Source organism: Equus caballus, chromosome 1, assembly GCF_041296265.1.
Source record: "Equus caballus isolate H_3958 breed thoroughbred chromosome 1, TB-T2T, whole genome shotgun sequence".
In the NCBI taxonomy this organism is placed as follows: Eukaryota; Metazoa; Chordata; class Mammalia; order Perissodactyla; family Equidae; genus Equus; species Equus caballus.
The window spans coordinates 60,575,881-60,598,795 of record NC_091684.1 but is presented as its reverse complement, the minus strand read 5'-3'; the positions used below and the strand labels follow the sequence as shown (position 1 = coordinate 60,598,795).

The 22,915-nt window shown below is 56.7% G+C and overlaps 1 protein-coding gene across 1 annotated transcript in view; it reads right to left on the bottom strand.

The window, feature by feature from the left end:
• Positions 1–22,915, bottom strand: part of LOC138915047 (cadherin-23-like) — a 315,540-nt gene that overhangs the window by 26,270 nt on the left and 266,355 nt on the right. Inside the window, exons 17-24 of the mRNA XM_070226845.1 lie at positions 22,277–22,404; positions 17,512–17,584; positions 14,882–14,998; positions 11,165–11,277; positions 9,833–9,940; positions 3,555–3,744; positions 3,056–3,201; positions 380–599 (exon numbers count right to left, since the gene is read on the bottom strand). Of these exons, the coding sequence (XP_070082946.1) occupies positions 380–599; positions 3,056–3,201; positions 3,555–3,744; positions 9,833–9,940; positions 11,165–11,277; positions 14,882–14,998; positions 17,512–17,584; positions 22,277–22,404 (1,095 nt within the window). The remainder of the gene's footprint in view (positions 1–379; positions 600–3,055; positions 3,202–3,554; positions 3,745–9,832; positions 9,941–11,164; positions 11,278–14,881; positions 14,999–17,511; positions 17,585–22,276; positions 22,405–22,915) is intronic.

The following is a 22,915-nucleotide window of genomic DNA, read 5'->3' as shown; positions in this document are numbered from 1 at the left end:
ACATGGGAGGGCAAGGTTCCCTTCACACCTCGCAATAAAAACTCTGGACTCCAAAGACTGGGAGAGCACTCTGCAACCTGCCCTGCCTGCTCGTGGCCCCCAGGGCCCCACCCCTGCTCAAGCCCTCTGCAGTGGCTGAGACCAAGACGGGGGCCTCTCCCAGGTGGGGAGAGGCTCTGCAGGCATTTTTGGCTGGTGGAGACCAGGAAGGCTCTGCTGTGTTGATGGTCCAGATGAGGAGGGAGCCGCATTAGCGAGGCAGCCCGTGCCTGCGGGGCGGTGGACAGCAGCAGTGCTGTGGGCTCCCGCCCTGCCTGGCCCTGCCCCAGGGCCTGTGCCCATGTGCTCAGCCCACTGCAGGAGGCACCACCCCTCTCACCTCGGATGGTGAGTGTGCTGGTGGAGCTTTTGGTGGGCGTGCCCGCATCGCTCGCCACCACCCGCAGCTGGTATTCGGCGATGCGCTCGCGGTCCAGCTCGGTGGTGGTGACCACCACGCCACTGCTGCTGTTGATGAGGAAGTCCATGCGGGGCATGCCCACCTGCATGCGGTAGGTCACCAGCCCGTTCAGGCCCTCGTCCAGGTCAATGGCCACCACCTGAGGGGGGGGAGGGGCTGTGTGAGGGGTGGGGATACCAGGCCTGACGCTTCTCCCCTGAGAAGTGCCCCCTCCTCCCCTCCTTCCCACTGACCCGCGCTTGGCTCCAGCCCGATACACCTGCTTGCCTCAGACCCTCAGGCAAGGCCACTGTCCCCAACCTCCTCTCCCAGATGTTCTCTTAGAGGGCAGAACATAAGAGCTGAAAGGTGTGCAGAGGCACCAAGGGGGCAGGGGGTGGGGAAGGGACTTTTTAGAACAAGAGTCCAGGTCCCACAGCCTTTCCTCTCCAATCCTCTGCTCTCCTCGCCAGGAAGCCCTCTCACATTGACCCAGCTGGCTCCAGGCCCTCCGACTCTGGAGTGTGGCAACAGTGTCCCCTCCCTCTCTGGCCCTAGGATGCTGGCCTGGAGCAGTCATCACAGCTCAAAGAGCCCTCTGATTATGTGGAGCTCCACCACACAGGACCCTCAGTTAACAGGATGCCCTCCCCTGCTTTGTTTTGCTTTATAAAACAACAACAAAAATAAGATGATACCAACGGTCAGTTTTTAAAACTCACTTGAGGAATTGATTATTACTAAAAAAAACCCATTTGAGGCCACGTGTAGGCTAGCCTCCCCTCACATTCCTACACTGGTCCCATCTGCACCTCCAGTCCTGATATGAGAAGTCCTGACTCAAGATCCTGAAATGTTGAAAATTTTACAGAAGAGGGTTCAAGACATTTGAGAAAAATGTGTAATAATAGTTCAAATAGAGCTTTGGATGAAGCAAAGACTCTTAAGATTGAGAGACAATGCCAAGATCATCCGGTCTAACTTACATCAAATAAACTAGACAAGAGGGTGTCCAGACTCAGCTTGAATGTTTTCCAGGATGTGGGGCTCACTACTTCTAATTTATCTGCACACGGCTCTAATCTCTGGAGAAAGTTCTGCATATCCAACAGAAGGATTGCTGAGTTCCTAGATGGGACCTGGGGAACAGTGCAGCTCAAGTCAGAACCCTTCTCCTGTGTCTGAGGACGGTTTCCAAGTTAAACACTCCCAGCTCCTTCAACCATCTTCTCCTGACTCAGAGCCAGTTCCTCTGTGAACTTGGAAGTTGTGCTGGTGGACATCTCCTTCCTCTGCTGTCTGTGAGCCACTGGAGAACCCAGTCTGGAGGCTCCTTCGCTCTCTTACTCCCCCTCCTATTTGGTGACCCCTCCCCAGGGACAGGCTCCTGTTCCTTGGATCATGGCTCCCCCTGGTGGGGGTTTGGGAAGAATGTTCTGCTGGAGAGACTGAATGGTCCCTGGAACCCGTCACAGAACCCCATTTCTCTCCTTTTACAGATGAAGGAGCTGAGGCACAGTGGGCCTGCAGGGCACTGCCAGCTTGCCCACGCTGGCATCCTGACAAGCAAGCCTTCTTCGAATGGGAGCCAGCCAAGGCTCTGTCACTGGATTCTGCTGTCTCTCTGGTATAAACCCTCATGACAGACACATAACAAGCCCACCAGCTACCGTGCGTCTCCTGCAGTCCAAGTGCCAGGTCGCTTTACACCAGTGTCTGACTGAGTCTCCAGAGCACAGCCAGACAGGCACTGTTATGATCTCCATTTCACAGGTGAGAAACCGAGGCCCAGAGAAGTTTAGTCGTTTGCTCCAAGTCACACAGCACACAGGTGGTGGAGTTGGGGTCCACACCCATTTGGGTTGCACTCCAAAGCCCTTGCTCTTAGCCATGAGGGCCTTCCAGGGTTTCTAAACAGCCCCTGTTAGGGCATCATCTCCCCTGAACCAGCACCTTCAGGGCCTCCCTGCCCAGAAGGGCACGTAGCAGAGTCAGAGGGGCCAGGTTCAAGATCGGGCCTCACCTCTTCTTGGCCAAAGGGACTTGGGCAAGTCTCTGCAAGCTTCCTGCAAAGTGGGAAGAGTCCCACCCACTGTGTGGAGTTTCCGGGGGGCTTATGAGAGAGCACAGGAAGGGGGCTGCCCTGGAGGGAGGGTGCTTGGCTATACTTTCCTCTGACCTTCTTTGTGTTCTAGAACCACCTACAGAAGCCCCTTGGGGTGTTGAGGGTCTTAGGCTAGCCCTCCATAATCAGGCCCTGAGGAACTCTCTGATTTGGCTTCCAGAATTCTCTCTCTCCCTTCCTCCATCTGTCACTGCCTTTATCCATCTCCTGTGGTGCTTTTCCTCTGCCTCTCCAAATCCACCCGTCATTCAAGACCCAGCTCAAGCCCCTCCTCCTCCAGGAAGCCCTCCATACCATCTCCCAGAGCACTGGCTCTCAGAGCCTGCGCAGACTGTGTCCTCTGGTGGTCTAGGCTGGCGACCCCCGTCCCGACCCTGCAGGGTGTTCAGCTTGAGGCTAGGCACCCAGGGCACCCACTGTCCACTTGTTGGCTGGTGGGGATGAGGTGTGAGATGGAGAGCAAGATCTCAGGCCAGGGAAGGGAAACTCACCTGGTAGATGGAGACCCCCGCAGGGGTGCCCTCAAGCACCTCTGCCACGAAAGGCAGGTTCTGAAAGGTGGGGTCATTGTCATTGAGGTCCAAGAGGTTGACAAACACCGTGGCACTGCTGGTGGCTCTCAGAGGGGGCCTGCCGCCTGGGGGCCGGGAGAGAGGGAGCCAGGGAGGGAAGGAGGTTGCATGAGAAAAGGGACAGGGAGAAAGACGAGTTGGGAGAGGGGGACAGGTCCACTGACCCTCCACCCCAGTGGCGCCTCCAGGAAGCAGCCTGGGCCTGGCACCTCCAGGCCCCTCCACTCCCCAAGGGTGCCTGGGTGGGGGGGTCACAACTGGGAAGCAGGTGTTACTCCAGTCTTAAGAATCAAAACACAGCCCTCCTGGGTAGGCCCTAGGACCAGAGGACAAGTCACTGGGGGAGGTCCCCAGGCTGCCCAGTGTGAGGGGCCACAGCCCAGGCATGTGGGGCTGCAAGGGGCAGAGGGGCACGTACAGTCAGTGACAGAGACGACGATCTTGCGCATGAGCTCTGCCTCGTGGGGGTCGGGGTTCTCGCGGTCCAGCATGACGTGGGTAGTGCGGATCTTGCCCGTGCTGCTGTTGAGGCTGTAGAACTTGTTGGGCGGCTGGATGCTGTACACCAGGGTGCCGTTCTCCCCCAGGTCTGGGTCCACGGCCACCACCTGCCCGGGAGGGAACCCACCTTCCACTGAGCCCAGCCCACGGAGGGAGTCTCTGTGCCGCAGTCTGCGGGCCTGGGTTATCTGAGCTCCTGCCCAGGTCCCAGGCTCCCCACTGCCTGGGAGCAGGAGGCATCCTGGATTGGACTCCTGGAGTGGGCTTCCCTCCCGGCTCCAGCAGGGGGGCTGCTGGGGGCTGGGAGGCGGGAGGTTCAGAAGATGAATCAGCAATGGAAGTCTTGGGCTCCTTGGTTTCTTCACTCACTCAGCTGTGACCTTAGGTAAGTCCCTTTCCCCGCTTAAGCCTCGGCCTTCTGATCCGTAAAAGCAACACCTAGCACACAGCAGCATGTGGAGCCTTCCAACACCTCATAAACGCCAGGCCCTCCCCACGGGCCATGTCAACAGCCTCACGAGGTGGAGGCCTATCATTACGCCCATTTCACAGACGAGGCTCAGCGGGGCTCCCCAGGTCTCCAAGCCAGGAAGCGGCTCTGGGCTCCTCCAGAGCCGTGCTAGTAGCCAGCCGGCCACACTGCCTTCCTCTCCCGACATGTGGGGTGACGTGTTTCTGGGCTTTGGGGAGAGCAGGGGGCTCCACGACCATGAATTCTTCTAGGAGGGGCTGGGAAGGGCCAGGGAGTCTGAATCCGTGGCTAAGCTTTTGGAAGGAACTGAAATCCTGGTTTGGGGAACTGGGCTCATCGTCACCAGACCTTCTCTTCCTTCCTTCGGAGATTTGGATCGTGAGGCAATTTGAAAGGAAAAGGCCTCCATGACACCAGGGAGGACAGGGCGTGGGACGGGGCCACGGACAATCCACCCAGTTTGGGGGGGGGGTCACAGCAGGTGGGGACAGTCACGGGGCTGGAAGAGGGGAGGCTGGAGGTGGGAGAGGGTTGAGTCTCTCTGGAGGAGGGAGCGCCATCCGCCAGAGGGGGAGGGTCTTAGCACAGGGCCCCCAACACGCTGCCCCTTCAACTTTCCAGCCCCCCTTGACTAAGTCCCCTCTTGTAAGCCTCACCCCCTGAAGGGTCAGTGCTCAGCGCTGTCCTAACCCAGGGCAACAGACCCACAGCCCATTGTCTCCCAGGTCCTGTCCCCGCCAAGGCCCTGCTCAGCAGGGGACTTCTCAAGCCCTCTACCTCCCACAAGTGGAAAGCAGGACTCAGAGAGGCCCAGGCCAGACTCAAGGTCACACAGCACCAGCTTTGGGGCCAACCCAGCTCCCACCCTACAGGCCTCCCGGGGTCCTAGGACAACATGGCACCCACCACCAGCTTGTCCCCCCAGGGGCCACTGCAGCACCAGAGGTGGACAAGATCAGTGGAGGAGGCAGCCGCAGTCCCTGGGGTCACATCAGGACAGTGTCATTCTTAATTCCAGGATACTCAGCGATGACAGTCTGGCCTCGTCAGCTCCTTCATCTTACTTGATATGGGGCCTTTTGTGCTTTGGCAGCAGAATCTGTCCCTCCTCTGGCTTAATCCCCAGCTGGAGGTGTCTCTGGGGCCACCAGACCAGAACAGACAGACGGCTGCCCTGGCTGAGGGCTCCCATCTGCCCCTGGGCCCTAGGAGGGCGGGGAGAGGCTGGTGCTCGTGCTGAACCCTGACCACTCCAGGCCCTCTTCTGCTCCAGAGGGGGACGAGCTCCTTCTCCCACCCCACCCTGCTCAGCTACCCTCCCCCAGCCTTGCTGCACCAAGGGGCAGGGGTGGGGGAGGCCCAGCCCTCCAGCCTAGGAGCCCTCACTGTGCTGTGGGCATGTTGCCTCAGTTTCCCAGCCTCTGTCATGGGGACCCAATCACCCCTGATGTGACAACAGGGCTCTTAGGTACTCCAGGTGTAACTCGAGCCAGGCAAAGTCGTCCTATTAACGGCCGAAGGAGACCAGCAAGCCCTGCATCTCTGCCACGCTTCTCTCCAGTTAGAGGAGGAGATGGTTTTCATGCCCATTTTCTGGATGGGGAAACTGAGGCACAGAGCAGTTAAGTGGCCTGTCCAGGCCAGTAGCCTGTTGCCAAACGTGCAGAGATCAATTTCACTGGGGGTGTGGCTTCTCTCTTCCCAAATCCCCGCTCCCCACCCCCTAGTGCCCGGGGCGGCTGGGGTAGCTGCCTCCAGGCGGCCCTGGTTGGGCAGTGGGCACTGACTGCTGGCCTCTGGGCCGACCCCTGGTCATGGGGTGGGGTGGGGCGTGGGAGAGGGTGGCGCTGCGGCCCCTGCAGGCTCCCTGCTGAGCATTCTGTAGAACCTCACCCCTCTCCTCTCATTTATTTCCCGCGTCACGCCCGTCATTTTTCTCCTGGCCTGACCGGAACAGTCCTCTCCCTCTCCTCGATGTTGCTGGAGGGCTTTGAAAGGCTCTAAATCAATGCCCATCAGCCAGGTCCTTGAAGGAGCCTGCAGGAGCTCGGAGGGAGAGCCGGGCCCCCATCTAGCCTGCAAACAGAGACGGCCGCTCTGCAAGCTCAGGGCTGTGGGGTGGACGCCCTCAGCGCACGTGTGCACACTCACACACCCAGCCCACTCCGAATGCTCCCGAACACAGGCACACGCCCCTGCACACAAGCTCTGAGGAAGCCTGGGCTCGCCCAGCACCTCTGACTCCAGGGTCCAGGGCCACGCCCCCCAGAGGGGTCCTGGGGAGAGTCCTGCGTCACACGCCCTGGTCTCCCTCTGACAAGGAAGACCCAACTCAGCCTGGCGGAGCTGGGTGGCCAGGTCCGCTGGTGAAGAAAGGCGAGCAAGTCCTTCCACGATTTTCATTCACAGATATTGTGAACACTTACAATGTGCCTGGCACTGTGCTAAGCCCTGGGGTCAACAGTGAACAGACAGGTGTGATTCCAGCAGGGCAGGCAGATGATGACAGTGACCACGACGAGAGCCATCACTGATCAGCCACTCACCGTGTGCCAGGACAGTACTGACCATACTGTCAGTAGGGACTCTAGCTATCTCCATTCTCTAGATGAGAAGATTGGAGCACAGACAGCTTAAGTAACTTGCCCAAGGTCACACAGCTGGGAACAGAGCCTAGATATTTTAGTACCAGAAGTTGTCCACTTAATCACAAAGCTATATTGCCTCTTAATAAGCAAGCAACATAACAAACACAGACTGTGGGACCAGCTCTGAAAAAATCAGAGTATGGAGGTGGGCAGAGCTACTTTAGGTGGCTTAGTCAGAGTGGGCTTCTCTGTGGAGGTGGCATTTTAAGCTGGGACAGACAGAAGAGAATGAGCCAGCCAGGGAAAGAGCAGAGGTGGGGAGCAGAGGAAGAACACTTGGGGGCGGGGAGAGCTTGTGCAGAGGCTCTGAGGTTTCATGAGAGTTTAGTGGCTTCAGGAAACTGAGAGGCCAGTGTGTGTTGGCAGGAGGGGTGTGGTGGGTGTGAGAGATGACTCAGGAGTGGGCCAGCCCTGTTCAAACATCACCTCCTCTGGAAGTCACCTCTGCTTGGCTGTTCCCTCCCGCACAGCCCCCTTTCCTCACACCTCACCCAGGACCACTGTGTGGCCTCGCAAGTCCCTGGGGCCCTCAGAGGTACTAAAATCTGCCCACATATATATGCACACACACATTTCATGGCCATAAAATTTGAAAGAGTTTTTATGACTATTCCTTTTGAAATTACTTTGCTATGACAAATTCGATTAATGTATGGGCTTCTTGATTTCTGGTGTCCTGACAGTCACCACATGTAACTGGGAATTCCAGAGGATTCTGGAAAATTCTCAAGAATTCTAGAAAATTGAACCTATAATTTGTCCTCAAATGTAATGAAATTTTTACAAACACGAAATTTCATAATGATTAAACTTGTCATACTGTATTTGGTAGATCTTTACTAGAACAGTCTTAATCTTGACTTTGCCCTTTTTTTGAACTTATGAGTCATTATATATTCTTTTAGGTCTTGACACTCCCAGGGGCCACTGAAAAGCTCGAGTAGCCCGATCCTGTGGCCACCCTGTGCCCGGGGAGGAACGTCCACGTCCACCCTGTGCCGGGGGCTGGGCTCACATGTCCGTTTCCCCAGAGGTACAGGGGCCGAGCCTGGGCCCAGGGAGCTCTGGGAAAGACTGGCTCCCACACAGGTTGGGAAGGGAAGCTGGTGGGGCTCACGGCAGGTCTGCTGGGGGTTCCTGGAGAGGGGGAGGTGCTGGCGGCAGGCCCCTGGCCCGTTGTCCACACCCGTCCATGGCTCTGAATAAGGTGTGGAAAGGCGGGAAACCCCAAGAGGCCGCTGAGAGCAGACCTGAGAATGCCCAGGCTGCAGACCTACCCTTTGCCCAGCAGGTGGACCCTTCAGTAATGGCACCCTGGCTGGTGTCCTATGCAGCCACTTTCTCCCAGAGACCCTTCCCTCACTTGCCCCCCAATTCCTTCTTGGAGGAATTTCCCAGAAACATAAAGCAAGGAGGTGTTCAGAGGTGGGCATCCAGCCCTCTTGGGGTCCCTGCCGGGTTGTCCTGGGCTAGAGCCCAAGTGCCCACGAGGTGGCAGCAGAGAGCACCCATCAGATCTGAAGCCCTAGACAGAGCCGTGGAAATGGCCTAGTGTAGGGGTTGCCAAACCTGGCCCTGGGTGGGAAGGAATCCCCCAGCTTGGGGCTTTGAAAAACCACAGATTCCAGACCCTTTGTCCCCATCATACTGGAATTTCTGGGAGGGGGACCCGAACACCAGTTGAGAACCATTCAGATCTTAAACACGGGGAAAGGAGAACAGGACAGGTGTGACTGCCAACCCTCTCCCTCTCTCTTTGTCCTTCTGTCTAGGTTGACATCTTCTCCCACCTGGACCCAGGTGGACCTCGTCACTACTGGGTGTGGCTGATGAGGGCTGGGGTGGGGAGACAAGGCTGCCTGAGCTCAGGGTGGGGCAGCCTTCCTGGAGAGCTGGGTGTGAACGCTACCGTCTGTCTCCCATCCCAGCCCAGCTCTCCAGGTTCTCAGGGCCCAGACCACCTGCCAGGGCACCCCTGAGTCAGCAGAGGAATGAAGGGCTGGGCCAGGTGGTTTCAAAGTCAGATAGAGCTGGTTTGGAGTCCTGGCTCAACCTCTCACCAGCTCTGGGACCTTACTAGCTTTGGCAAACCCCTCAAACTGTAAGTCTTGTGTCCTCCACAGTCCAATGGGAGCAGGGAGTCCATCTGCCACGTGACATTATGAGGAGGAGAGAGAATTCACGAGAGGCCCCCAGCACAGCACCTGGCATGTCCCAGGCATTCAGTATATCAGGTTGCCATGAGCTGTCAGGTTCATGTCCATCTTAGGGCTGGTGGGTGGCTGTGGAGCTGGACATTGGGACAAGCCTCCCCAAATGAGGCCAAATGGGGCACAAGGGTGAGGGGAGGAGAAGGTCTCACAAATGTGAACCCCAGAGCAGAGCAGATCAAGTGGGGTGCTCAACTGTGGCTTCCTTCAGCTTCCCCAGGACATGGGTCTCCATTCTGGACACCCCAAGGCTTTGGCTGTGTCTCCTTTCCCCACCTCGAGTCACCCAGCACTTCGGTGGGTACACTTCGATGTACCCACACACAGCACACACAGCGGTCTGTGCAAACCTGGAACATCCCATGCCAGGAGATCCCTGGGGGGAACTTCAGTCCCCTTGCTGGGAGTCGGCCTGTGGGGAGCTGACCAGGCCCATGGCTGCAGTGACAGAGCGGCATAGGAAAGGCTGGGTGGAGCTGAAGCCTGTGCATCTTGAGGGAGGGGTCTGCCTGGCCGGGAGGGGTGGGGGCTCTCCTGAGGGGGTGGCCAGAATCCTGGGGTCTCAGGGCAGGAGTGGCTACAAGCTGAGGCAGCTCTAGCTCCCCTGGCACTGTCGCTGGGCTGCCTGCACTCCTCTGACAAAGCCTGCAGCCCACTGTCCCCGAGGACGGGGGCGGGCTCTCCCCTGACCTCTGAACGCCTTTCACCATGCAAGAGGGCTTCTGGAACTCTGCCCAAGGAACTGGCTCAGAGGGAAACATTAAGTCCATTGGTCCCATGTGGGCAGGCCCATGGGCTGATACGGGAATGGCAGACACCCCCTCGGAAGGGCAGCCAGCAGTTCTGCTGTCCCACCACCACTTACCGTGGTCACGTCAGAGTCTGGCGGGGTCATCTCCACCAGGTTGATGTAGTAGGGAGCGTCCTTCCAGGCGGGGTGGTTGTCGTTGATATCCAGGATGGTGATGTTGACCTGCGAAGCCACAAGGGGCACTGTGGGAAGCACCTAGCTGAGCTGCGTGAGGGCAGGGCCCACGAGGGGGACACACTCAGGTGCCTATGGGGCATCTTGGCATTAATTCCACCACCTCCACCCAAACTGGGGGTCTCGGGACAGACCCTGGGCTTTCAAGGACAGGAGGGAGCTACGACCCTTCCGAGCCCCATCAGGAGGCTGGCAAAGGATGAAATGCCCTGCCATCCTTCCTGTGACCTGGGACTTCTCCCACGCCACCCCGAGTGTTGGCTGGAGGTGACTGACAGGGTGGAGGTTTGGGGTGGGGAGTCTGAGAGAATCCCTTGGGCTTCCCAGTCAGTCTCAGCTACAAGGCAAGCAATTTCCCTGCTCACCTGCCACCCAGGTAAATTATTTATAGAGCTGTGAATCCTATTAGCAGGGGCCTCTCATGATAGAATAGGGCGCTGGGGATTTTTCTTCCCTGGCCAAGCGATACTAACCCCCGCCCCTCTGGCTGGACAAGGATGGGGGCAGCTGTTGTGGGTAGGGTGAGGGCCATGAGAGAGGGCAGGAGAGGGCTCTCCAGGGAGAGCCAAAGAGAGCAAACGAGGATCAAGGAGGGGAGGCGGCTGGAGTGAACCCTCAGCCCGTCCCCTGCAGCCTCTCCCGCATAGGGTCTTACTGACTCCCACCCCCCCGTACTCTTCAGCAGCTAAGAGCTCAGTCTGGACCTTCAGATGTCCTTCTTTCAGCCTCCACTCTCTGAGGTACCCTTGGCGGGGTGACATGACCTTGGGCTCCAGGCCTTCATGGGTCCTACTTGCTCATGGTAGGGAAGCTGGGCATCCTTTCTCAGCACCACAGGGTTAGGGTGGGGTGGTGCAAGCCCCAGGGATCCTCCAGGGCCCCACTTCCTGCACTGAGCCGCTCTTCCTGGCAAGAATACCTACTCCTGTTTCTTGGCAGGTGCCAGGGCAGGGAGGGGCCTACGGGGCTCATGCCTTCTGCTACCTGCCCAGCTGGTCTTTTGCGGGCAGGGAAGAAAATATTTGCCCCTCCCAAGTGCCCCATGTCCCAGGTGGGAATGGATTTTTTCCCCATAGCTGCGGTGACCCCAGGGCTGACCTTGGCTGACAGTGAGTTGGTACCTGCCACCCTCACACGCCTCACTTTGTGTCCCGAGGCCTAAGAGGTGCAACCTGAGGATGATGGGGGAGCACAGGAGGGGTGGGCACTCACGGTGGCAATGCCAGTCTTCTGGTTGTGGCCCACGCCCCCGTCCACTGCTCGCACGATGAGGATGTATTCAGACTTGGTCTCACGGTCAAGCAGGGAGGTGGTGGTGATTTCACCTGCAGGAGACGGGGTGCAGCAGGGAGGGTTGGGGTGGTCAGGGAGAGGTCAGGGAGGGAGGGCGAGTCAGAGCATGAAAGAGAGACATTTGCAAGATCAAATGATCCAGCAGTGCGTGTGTGCGTGCGTGCGTGCATGCGCATGCACGTGTATGCTGAGGGTGGGAGCTGGTGCTCACAGAAGGAGGGGGACAGCACCCAGGCCTTGGGAACTGGCACTCAGAGCTGGGCCAATATAACCCCGTAAGGAGTAGCTGTTTCCAGATGTGGGAAAATCTAGGCTGCTTATGGGGTTGGGGGCTGGAGAACAGGGCAGGAGGGCCATTTGGCCTCAAGCTCAGTCACAAAGGACCTCTCGTTTAGACTTTTGACCTTACCTTACTGGCTTTATCACTGGAACTAGTTACTTAAAGTCTCTGTGCCTCAGTTTCCTCATCTGGTCAAAAGGGAACAATAACAGGACTGGCCTCATAGGGCTGTTGTGGGGTGGATTTAGTTATCATGGAAAGCTTAGAATAGCGCCGGGCACTATTTATCCACACAGTCACAGAAATACAGCAACAGGACTGAAGCACACCAAGTGTTTCACATGTGTTCCGACTTGCGACTCATTACTGGACATTTCAACCTACAGTACGTTGAGAATTAATAGCTACAAACTAATTTCCTTAATTATATTGCCTTCAATTTTTTTCAGTGTATAAGCAAGTTATTCTATTAATATAAACATTTAAAGTAGACCATAATTTTTGTCAGCCTGGTTTGGCTTTCCTTTGTATTTTAGTATAAATACAATATGGGAGTCACCCGGTAGTGGTGTGCTAGTAAACGCTTGACAACCAGCTCCCCAAAAGAAAAACAAGGCTTGCCGATTTCCATGGTGTAAATACCCCACTAGGGCCCGTTTTAAACTTCCAGCGTGAAGGCACCGAGCACGGAGCCGGGAAGAGAGGGATACAAGTGGCTCTTGGGAGCAGGTGTGAGCCGGGACAGTGGCTGCAGCACGCCACGGGAGCCAGGCCATCACCGTCTCACTGGACCACAGGAAAGGGCCTATACTGGAGGACAGCGAGACCCAGATTTGAATTCTGATTATGGCCCCTGCCAGATGCTTGGCCTTGGGAAAGTTGCTGAACTTCTTTGAGCCTCAGTTTCTCCTCTGTAGAATGAAGATTAGTATGCCTTTGAATCAGAGCTGTTGAGAGGATTAGGTTAACTATAGGTGACACTACCAACAAACAGAAAATGCTGGTTTCCTTCCAATGGGCTGTGGAAGCTCTCCAAGGGCAGCAACTGAGTGCTATGAATCTTTTTATCCCCATTGCCTGAGCTATGTGGCCTTGGGCAAGTTGCTTAACTTCTCTGTGCTTGGTTTATTCTACCATAAATAAGGGAGCTGGGTCAATGGTCCCTAGGACTCCTCCTTCCTACCACACTGGCCTGTCCTCTGGCTTGTGCAGGGCTGAGAGGGAGGTGGGGATGGGGGTCAGGACAGTGAAAGTGCTACGGCCAGGAAGAAAAGACTGGCAACGGTCTGCCCACCGAGCCATGCTCCTTGCTGGGGTGGTGTCAATTAATTGGCAGGGCGAGGAAGAAATTAATCTCTAAAAAGTTTTAAACATGAACTTGTCAGCATGATAGATGGCACCTCCTGTCTGGGAAATTAGATCCAATTAAGGCCACCTTTGTGGAGCAGGCCTGGCTAATTTGACCGAGGAGCTCAGAGGAAAACGCTTACACCTTTGGAGCTGAAGGAGCTGTGTTAAGGCTGCAGGAAATTGTCCATGTCATTATTAAAGGCCCCGGGGTGGACACGGGGTCCCTGACTGGGAGGCAGGGCGGGGTGCTGAAAGGTCACTGTGCCCATCGCTGGACCTGGGTGGCGGCATGTGGCTGTAACATGGCTTTAAATAATGTAGCATTTAAATTCTGGGCTCTGGAGTCAGGAGTTCAGGCTCTCTGAGTCCTCAGTCAAGTTACTTAACCTCTCCTGTGCCTCAGTTTCCTCATATGGAAAATGGAAGAAGGCGAAAAGGGACGATGCTGGTCAGAGCACTTAGGGCTGAGAACTTGGTTAATGTTAATGAACAATATTTCTCTGAGTCCCCTGGAAACACGGACTCGCTGAGGGTGGATGCTCCTGAGAGCAGGGAGGAGGGCCCAGGACGGCCCTGGATGTGTTCAGTCTTTGTCCACATCAGCACCAACCATCTGCTCCCCAAGCTTGCAGGAAAAGGGGATGAAAGAGATTAAGGTAAGCTTGGAGCAGGGAGGCATGCCTAACAGGAAGACTGGATGCCCGGCTGGGCCACAGGCCGCCTGTGGTAAGGATGGCCAGAGCCCACCAAACATTCCTGCTCCCTTCCCAGGCTGGAATGGTTGCTGGAAAGTAGCTGTCAGGCCAGGGACTACTTTCTCCAACCATTGTTGCATCTGGGCAGGGCTATTGCCTGATTCGGGCCACTGGGATGTGGGCACAAGTGGTGCATGTCACCTTCAGGCCTGGCCCATAAACATCTCCTTGTATAATACTCCATGTTCTCTTTTCCCTTTGGCAATGACCTTGGAGCCACAACATGGAAGGGGCCTGGGTCCTAGAATCACCATGTGGAAGCCTGTCCACTGAACAAGCATTGGATTGCAGTGTGAGTTAGAATTTCTACTGTGTTAAGCCACTGAGATTTCAGGGTTTGCCTGTTTAGCATCTACACTTCCCTTACCTAACACAGAAACAGGTACTTGGAAGTGGGGAGCCTTGCATGCTCCCTAAGCTGACTTGGAGCCCCCTGAGGGCTGCGCCTTGTCTTATTCCATTCCCGCACAGCCCCTGGCAAAGAGCAAGCCCCATTGATATCTGAAGAAATAGATGCATGAATGTCCAGAGGCCTCATGTTCCTTCCCAGCTTCTGGCTGAAAAGCCTGCAGTCTCTCCTTGGTTTTTTTTGCCCCTTCCCACTGCCGCCCAGCTTTAAGGTGGAGAGAGATCTGGTGGGAGGCACATGGAGAAATGAAGAGAAAGGTGAGAGTTACGTGGGCTGAACAGGGAGCTGGAGATGGGGGCGGGCCGCTGGGCAAAAGGACCAGAGAAAATGATGACGATAACCTAACTTTGTCAGCACTTGCTCTGTGCCAGGGACTCCTCTAAGGGTATTCCCTGTAATGACTCACTTAACCCACACTACAGTCTGAATATGATCATCCTCATTTTGCAGATGTGGAAACTGAGGCATGCAGTGTGTCAGGAAGAGGAGCCAGGATGCAAGAGCGAGGTGGGCAGCTGAGGGAGGGGATACCTAGGCTTGAGAAAGGTGGCCCTGAAGAGAGGCCTGTTAGCCAGCTCCTTGTAAAATGGAACACGTTTTACACACAACAGGGCTCCTCACCACTGAAAGACACCCTTTAGTGGGCAAATTCATGTTGTGATTTTTGGGGGGGATAAAGTCAGTAATCACACTCAAATTAATATTCAGGGATAAAACCAGGTGCTCAAAGCTGGCTTGCTCAAAAATGGGGTCTTCCTGTGAGAGGGAGGAGACCTGGCCCAGCTGCAGGCCCCAGGCTGGGTATGGAGAGTCGGCCTGAGGCGCGGAGGACCAGGGCTCACCTGAGCGGGCGTTGATGCGAAACTGGGAGGAGCCCTCCAAGGAGTAGATGATGGACTCCTGGCCGTACTCCCGGGAGCGGTCCAGGTCTGTGGCGTTCAGGAACAGCACTGTGGCTCCTTCAGGGAGACAACGGGACGGGTGGGGGGATGCTGCTCACCAGAGGCTCGCAGCCTTAGGCCCTGAGAGTGGGACGTGGGACCTCCCCGTGACCAGCCCTCAGGAGGCAGGAAGCCTGCCCGCAGGGGTGACCCAGGGATCAGAATGGGCTCAACCACTTGCTCCTGTAGCCCAGATCCTGGGCTGTAAGGGGGACAGACTCCAAGGGAGGGGGCCTGGAGCCTGGATGGATTGGGCCCTCCCTCCTCCCACTCTTGGCCCAACTCAGAAGGCACACCACTGCCCCTCCCCACCCCTCCCTGGCTGGTTGCCATATTAAATACACTCAGATTGACCAGCTTTGACTTTGAACCAAAAAGAAGTGAAGCTCCATATTAAATTATTTTACATTTATTGTATTCACTCTCAGTCTTGTTTTATCTTGTGCACAAGGGGCATTTATAAGGGTTTTTATTTTCTCCTTAATGTCCAGTTAAGGTCCTCCTTCATTTCCATCTCTGTGAAATCCAGGGGGGTAGATCAGCCTTTCTAGCTGCCCTGGCCAGACCCTGAAAATGGCTCTCCCTGAGGCCAGGTTGGCCAGAGCTCTAGGCTGCAGCCCCCTGCCAGCCCTGGCCAGGTAGCGAGGAGCTGAGGTTGTGGCCCCCAGAGCTCTGGGCTGCAGCCCCCGCCAGCCCTGGCCGGACAGCGGGGAGCCGAGTGTGCAGACTCCTGGAGGCATTACACCCAGGCTGGGATCCTGCAGGAGCTCTGGCAAGCAGCTTGACTGGTCTGAGCCTCAGCTTCTTCCTCTGTAAAATGGGTCTAATGATAAAGTCCCACTTGTGGGGTTGTTGTTGAGGACCCCGGGGGGTGAAGCCTGCAGGTGGGAGCTGTCACCAGCCGCAGACCACAGTTGCTACTGTGCTGAAGAATCAGTAGTCCCTGGGGACAGAAGGGGCCCGGCAGGGGGCCCGTGGAACAGGCAGGTCATTCTGGCCCCTTCCAGGTAGCCCTGGGGCCTCTGACCTGACTCTCAGTCCTGCCTGGAGCAGGAGGACAGGTACAGGGGCCTGACACACCCCTTTATCCAAGCACACTCAATGTGGAAGAGGATTAAGTGCATGATGAGGCCACTCCTAAGCAGAGGTCCTGAGGATGGTAGGGAGTGCACGCAGCCACTTCAGCAGTGACATTCTCCAGGGGATGCCTGATCGGGATGGGGAGGGTGGCTGGGCACAGCCTGGCACCCACCCAGAAAATCATCAGACACTGGGAAAGTGCTCCTAGGCTCTATTTAGAAGTCCTCATGGTGCCAAGGAAGGTCACCCCTGGTAAGCTGTCCCTGACTCTAGCTGTCCACTGACTCCTCTAGCTGTTCCCTGACTCCTCCAGCTGTCCTCTGACTCCTCCAGCTGTCCTCTGACTCCTCCAGCTGTCCCTGACTCCTCCAGCTGTTTCCTGACTCCTCCAGCTGCCCCTGACTCCTCCAGCTGTTCCCCAACTCCTCCAGCTGTCCTCTGACTCCTCCAGCTGCCCCTGACTCCTCCAGCTGTTCCCCAACTCCTCCAGCTGTCCTCTGACTCCTCCAGCTGTCCTCTGACTCCTCCAGCTGTCCTCTGACTCCTCCAGCTGCCCCTGACTCCTCCAGTGGTTCCCCGACTCCTCCAGCTGCCCCCGACTCCTCCAGCTGCCCCCGACTCCTCCAGCTGTTTCCCGACTCCTCCAGCTGCCACTGACTCCTCCAGCTGTTCCCTGACTCCTCCAGCTGTCCTCTGACTCCTCCAGCTGCCCCCGACTCCTCCAGCTGTCCCTGACTCCTCCAGCTGTCCCCGACTCCTCCAGCTGTTCTCTGACTCCTCCAGCTGTCCTCTGACTCCTCTAGCTGTTCCCTGACGACTCCAGCTGTCCCTGACGACTCCAGCTGTCCTCTGACTCCTCCGGCTCCTACAGTAATTCCTGCTATGGGTGTTTTCCCCACTAGAGTAGTACACTCTTAGTGTAAGAATGAAGCTGTCAGCCAAGGACAGAGCAGGTGGCCTGGAATCTCAGTGCAGAGGTGGTGGTCCTGGGTCTGCAACCTGGGCCCTGCCACCTGAGACCTTACCCAGGGACTAGCTTCCCATTCTCATCCTCACATAGGAACAAATGCCATCTTTCAAGGCCACCCCTTCTGCCATCACAGCCCCAGGGGCCTGACTCACAGCATCATAATCTTGGAACTCTTGTACACACTTGTTTAATTGAGGTTGTTGAATTAATCACCGCTCACTCTTCTCTTCCCTGCTAGAAGGTAGCCGCAGGAGGGCAGGGGTCAAGAGCCTAGTGGAGTGTCTGCACATAGTCGGTGCTCTGCGAGGAGCTGTTGGCTGGCAGACCACTGGACATCTCCAAAGCCTCCTTCATTTGTCATGAGACACAGACAGGGAGGGGCGCAGACCTCCCGAATTCATGTGCAAAGTCAGGTCTGCATACTATATGTGCCAGGACTGCGGCTTCCTGCCTTCTCGCCCTCCCCTGCCTGGGCCCATACCTGCCATGATGTTCTCCACCACGGAGACGAAGTAGGCAGGCTTGCTGAAGGTGGGAGGGTTGTCATTCTCATCCTGGAAGAAAAACAGACTGGTTGCAGGAACCAGGGAGGCAGTTGGGGCTGGCCAAGGCTGGCACTGAGGAACTCTGGCCTCAATGTATAACCAGAGCCAGGTGGGGTGTCACAAGGGAGCCAGGTGCCCCTCTGGCTGGGCTATAGTTCAAGAAGGAAGGACAGGCCTTGGGGAAACATGTGGGGGTTGGGAAGGGATGATGAGGGCCAGGGAGATGGAGAACGAAGGCAGCAATCAGAACTGCCCACAGCTCCAGCTCCCCTGGGCCCCCCATGGGTCCTCCAGCTGAGCTCCAAGCTTATTCCAGTTCTCCCGCCCTCAGCTCATCAGCCCCCATGCTGGGGATGCCCGCTCGGAACTTCCCTACCAGCTCCACCAAGACGATGGCGGAAGGTTCTAGGAGCCCTCCCAGAAGTGAAGGGAGAAAGGAGTGCCCCAACCCCGAGTAGGCAGTGGTAGGCAGGGGTCAGGTGGTTCCCAGAGTCTGAATTCCAGAACCCTCCACACACACAAGAACAACGGCTCCTCCATCCCCTTGGGTAAACCTGGCCCACAACCCACCACCTCCAGTTCTGGAGCAATCCCTCCTCTGGCCCAGTCTTCGCCAGTGACCAGGTCAGAGGCACAGTGGCCATGGGGCTGAACTGGCAGGGTGGGGCCCAGGCACAGCCTCTGCCTCCTCCTGTTACTCCACATGCCATCTCTCTCCTCCACATTCGGAGGAGACTTCCCGACCCTTTAAGACGCTCACACTCACCACCTACTTTATGCAATCACTCAACAAGAATTCCTGCCTGTTCCCCTCTCAGAGGAAGCCTTGTTGGCCCACCTGACTCAGAGACTTCTGCCCTTTCCTCGAGAGCCCTGTGCGGAGCTCGGGGGTCAGACTGGGTCACAGCCCCCTGGGGCATCTTTAGGCTGCAGACTTCAGTGGTGCGTGCTCCGAGGGACTCATTTCCCCCACGGAACTGGGAGCTCTTTGAGGGGAAGACTCCTGGAGTAAGCCTCTTTTGCTGGAGTTACTTCTGGCTGAGCAAGCACGAAAGAGAGGGAGGCACGCTACCTGGCTGTCCACCCCCTGGGATGCCAGAGAATCCCCTCCTGCCAGGCCTGTGGGGGCCCAGGAAGGAATGCCCTTCTTTCTGCCCAATCTGGACCCTGGCTCTGGGCTGCGCACCAGCTCCTGCTGACCTGTCGTCTCCCCAGCCTCAGAGAACTGGCGGTGTGAGGACTCCCTGATGTCCAATGGCCCAGCAGCAGGCCTGGGCATCCCCCTGGAGTGGGCACAAGTGGCCCCTACACGTATATATTTAAGCCTTCTGCTTGGCTGCACGCAACGGTGCCAAGAATGTCAGTGACAGAGCATGAGGCAGAAACTTATTAGCGGTGATATTTCCCCGGATCCTGGCGCTGCATTCGCTATTAGTTCTAATTCAGTGGCTCCCTCTACAAAAGCTTATTGTCCCCTAATGGGAAATCTACAAACCGAGTTTGACTTCTTTATTAAAAACCAACAAGCAGTGGATGAAAAGGAATCACCTGGCTCCTGTCGCCCACCCGCTCCTCCTCCCAGAGCCCTGTCGCTCTGATCTCCTCTCTCCACCCCCAACCTGTAAGGCAAGTGCTGCCATCAACCACTTCATCTCCGCTGGTTTTTTTTTTTTCAATTGAGAGAAAATCCATTTGGTGGAGGGAGGTGGCAGCTTAGCCAAGTGACAGCTACTTAAAAATCACCCACGTGCAAAATCCACCCGAAGGCGCTGACCTTTTCAAGTGTGGTCCTTAGACACAAGTGACTAGGCCATCCAAAAGCCCTGCTCGAGAGATGAGGTTCACACACAGCCAAGGCGGCAGCTGTCTTTGTGGCCAGACCCTCCTGCTGCCAGTGGCCATGTGGACCCGGAAGAAACGTGCAGGGCCCCTGCTGACCCGCATGGCAGCCGGGAGGGAGTTTGAAGGCAGCGCCCCTTCTGCTGGGCTGAGGCGACCCTGTGCCAGGTCCCACTCTCCCTTGCCAAATGGACAGTGAGGCGGCTTCTTGGTCCCACCCACCCGTGCACCAAGAGAGCCCGCTCCCCGCTATCAGGGAAGGAGGCTGAGGCTGCTGGCCCCTCTTTTCTTCACAGTGGATAAAAGGCTAGTTCAGTCCCTAGGCCTTCAGCTTCCTACTTGCTCTGGCTCCATTTGATGGGCTGCGGCAAAGAGGGAAGGAGGTCTTCCGCGGGGCTCTTCCTTAACTGAGCTGCAGGTCGGGAAAGGGACCAGGGTTTGGGGCAGCCCCTGGGTTTCCAGATCCACAGATCTTTGAAGGCCTTGCTACTCCAAGCGTGGTGCCCTGACCAGAGCATCAGCATCACCTGGGAGCTTGTTACAAGTGCAGAGTCTCAACCCTACCGTGGATGCACTAAAGAAGAATCGCATTTTAAGAAGATCCCCAGGGAATTCTCTGAGGAGTACAGGTCTCCATCATGTGCAGATAGGGGTTTCTAAGGTTCCAGGCCCAGGCGTCTGGTGGAAAGAATGTGAACCCAGGAGTCAGATGGGTCAGGGCTCAAATCCTAGTTTACTTCCTAGCTAGTAAGTGAGGAAGGCACTGGTGACCCTGGACCAGCCACATTCCCTCCCTGAGCCTCAGCTGCCTCGTCTGCAAAATGGGATTGAGAGAGACTGCATAACGTGAGAGCACCTGGCGCACTGTTGGAGCTCAAGGAGTTTTCATTTCCATTTGGCCAATTCTGCCTGCCCATCCCTAGGCTGGTGTAGAGCGCCTCAACCTACTTCCTGTATTCCCACCCTCTCCCTCATCCGCTTCCCCAAAGCCTGGGAAGGGTCCTTCTCTGCCTGGCCGAGTTCTCGGAACTCCCATTTGCACTAGAGACAGCTGGTGCACATCTGTTGCTGATGGTAAGCAGGTCTGTCCGGTCAGCTGTAATGATGGCCACGTGCCACCAGCATGATCTCATTTAATCCTCAGGGCGATATCATGGGGCCGTACTACGATTACTGCCATTTTGCAGCTAAGGAAACTGAGGCTCAGAGAGGATAAGAACCCCAGGTCACACAGCTAGAGGGAGACAAAGCCACATGCCTCCGAAGCCGGGCTCCCTCCTCCATTCAGCACCCCATTCACATCCCTACAGGACCTGCTGCTGCACCTTGCACACAGGACTAGTTTGCTGCTTGCTTGAGCAGTGCAGGACAGAGGCTGGTTGAAAGAGATGAGTCAGTTGGTCAGGGTTATGAGTGTGGCTGGTGTTAGGGGAGGTTTGGGGGCTACGGTCAAGACTGGGAAACCAAGACAGGCTTGGGAGACCTGGTCAGGGCCGGGGCCATGTGGGGAGGGACAGCAGGACGTGGTCACGACTGGCAGGGAGTGCATTCTAGCTCTCTGGAATCCCCCTTGGCGCTAAGGGTGAGGTGGTGGGTTAGAGGCAGGAGGTGTTCAGGCTTCTCTGGACCTCCTCCTCTCTGTCCTTCTGCCTGCCACTCCCTGAAGCTGGAAAGGCCAGACTTAAGGCCCCAGCCTCTCTGCCCTTTCCTTTGCAGGCCCTGGTTCTGCATAGCCTGAGGCTCCTATGCCACCCCAAAATCCTGCTCCTGCACGCTCACCTGCAGGGCTCCCTCCCAGGCATCACCCTCGACTTTTCCATCACTGCCAGCACCATCCTATTCAGCAAGCAATAGGGGTCCCCTGCCCAGACGAGGATCTTCCCACCAGAGAGCTGGTTCTGGAGCCTCAGCCTTGGGTTGAGAGGACAGGCTTGTTAAAGCCAGGTGTGGGGCAGTGCCAGAGGCTGGTGGCGAAGCCAGAGGCTGGTGGTGAAGCCAGCTGGGACAGGAAGGTCATCCAGCAAGCCTGTTCTGGGCGAGATTTTCCTGAGCGTATGTCAAATCACAGCCTATCTCCTGACGTGACAATCTCATCTAACCCTCCTGGAGCTCGTAATGCACTAACTCTTCCATCAACATGCCTTCGCCCTCTCCTGCAGGTAGCAGCCTCTATGCGACGGGAGGTCATGCCTGTGTGTGCGGTGGGGTGGGGAGGGTCCCGGGGGAAAGGCCTGCTGGCCGGTTGTCAGACCACAGTCTGCATCCCGGGATCGCTGGGGAGCAGCACGGGGCAAATGAACCAGTGTGGAGATGGATTCAGCGGCTGATAATTTCAGACACAGAAAGCACTAAGGTGTGCTTGATATTCATGTCAGACAAGCTGCGGTTTGGTTTCAGGCCCCTGTGGATCTCCAGAGGAGTGGGAAAAGGGAGCCAAAAGGGATGAGGGGATAGAGAGAGACAGGAGAGAGAAGACGACCTTCAGTAATTCCCTTGAACTTCGCGGAATGTGGCTATGAATGAAGGGACCCACGACATTCCCTCCTAGCTTGAGCCCCAGCTCCCGCACCCCATCAGAGCGCGACCTGAGGCCCCCAAATGAAGCTGGAGCAGGACAGTCGGCTCTTCCTGCGTTCCAGGGCCCTGGGGGTTCTGGCCAAGATGGGAGGCAGCTTGGCTGCTGCTGCACTGGCAGAGGTTTGCTGGGGGCAGCCTGCGGGACAGTCTGCCAGGCAGCTCCCAGAGCTGTGGGGACCGCCAAGGATGTGGGACACAGGGTGCAGGCAGCCTCCTCGATACTCTGGGAAGCACTCACCACCCCTTAACCCTGGAAGGGCAAGGCCAGCGCTCGGGGATACTTACAAACACCTCAATGGTGACGGGGACAGTGCTGTTCAGAGGGGGGTTACCAGCGTCCTTGGCCATGACCATCAGATAAATCAGCCCGTTGGGTATCTGTTCATAATCAAGGGGGCGGCTCACGCTGATCACTGAAATGACAGGAACAGGGCCACAGGCCCTTCGTAAGCAGACTTTAGAGGCCCAGTCAGCCAGGGCTCCCCTGTGGGCAGAGAGGGTGCAGCTGGCACAAGCCAGGCTAGCTCTGCTGCATTTCCCGCCCCTGCCTCTGAACTCCTGGAGCCTCGTGGTCTGGACTTAGGTTTACTGACTACGTGACACATGCCAGGCACCGTGCTGAGCCCACCAGCTGGTAACTATTTGGTAGTAATGTAAGCCCCACCAGATAAGGAAACCAAGCTCAGAGAGGTTCAGTAACTTGCCCAAGGTCACACAGCTAGCAACTTGATAGAGCTGATGTTTGAGCCCAGGTTTGTCTGAATGCAGAGCCCAGACTCTTCCTCAGAACGCACTACTGCCTGATTATCTGTGTGTCTGTCTGTCTGACCCAATCATCTAGCACTCCCCCATCAATCTGGAAGCTGCTGGGAGAAGAGGGTCATGTCCCAGGCTGTCTAGTGCTGTCTCTGCTTTCACTCCTGA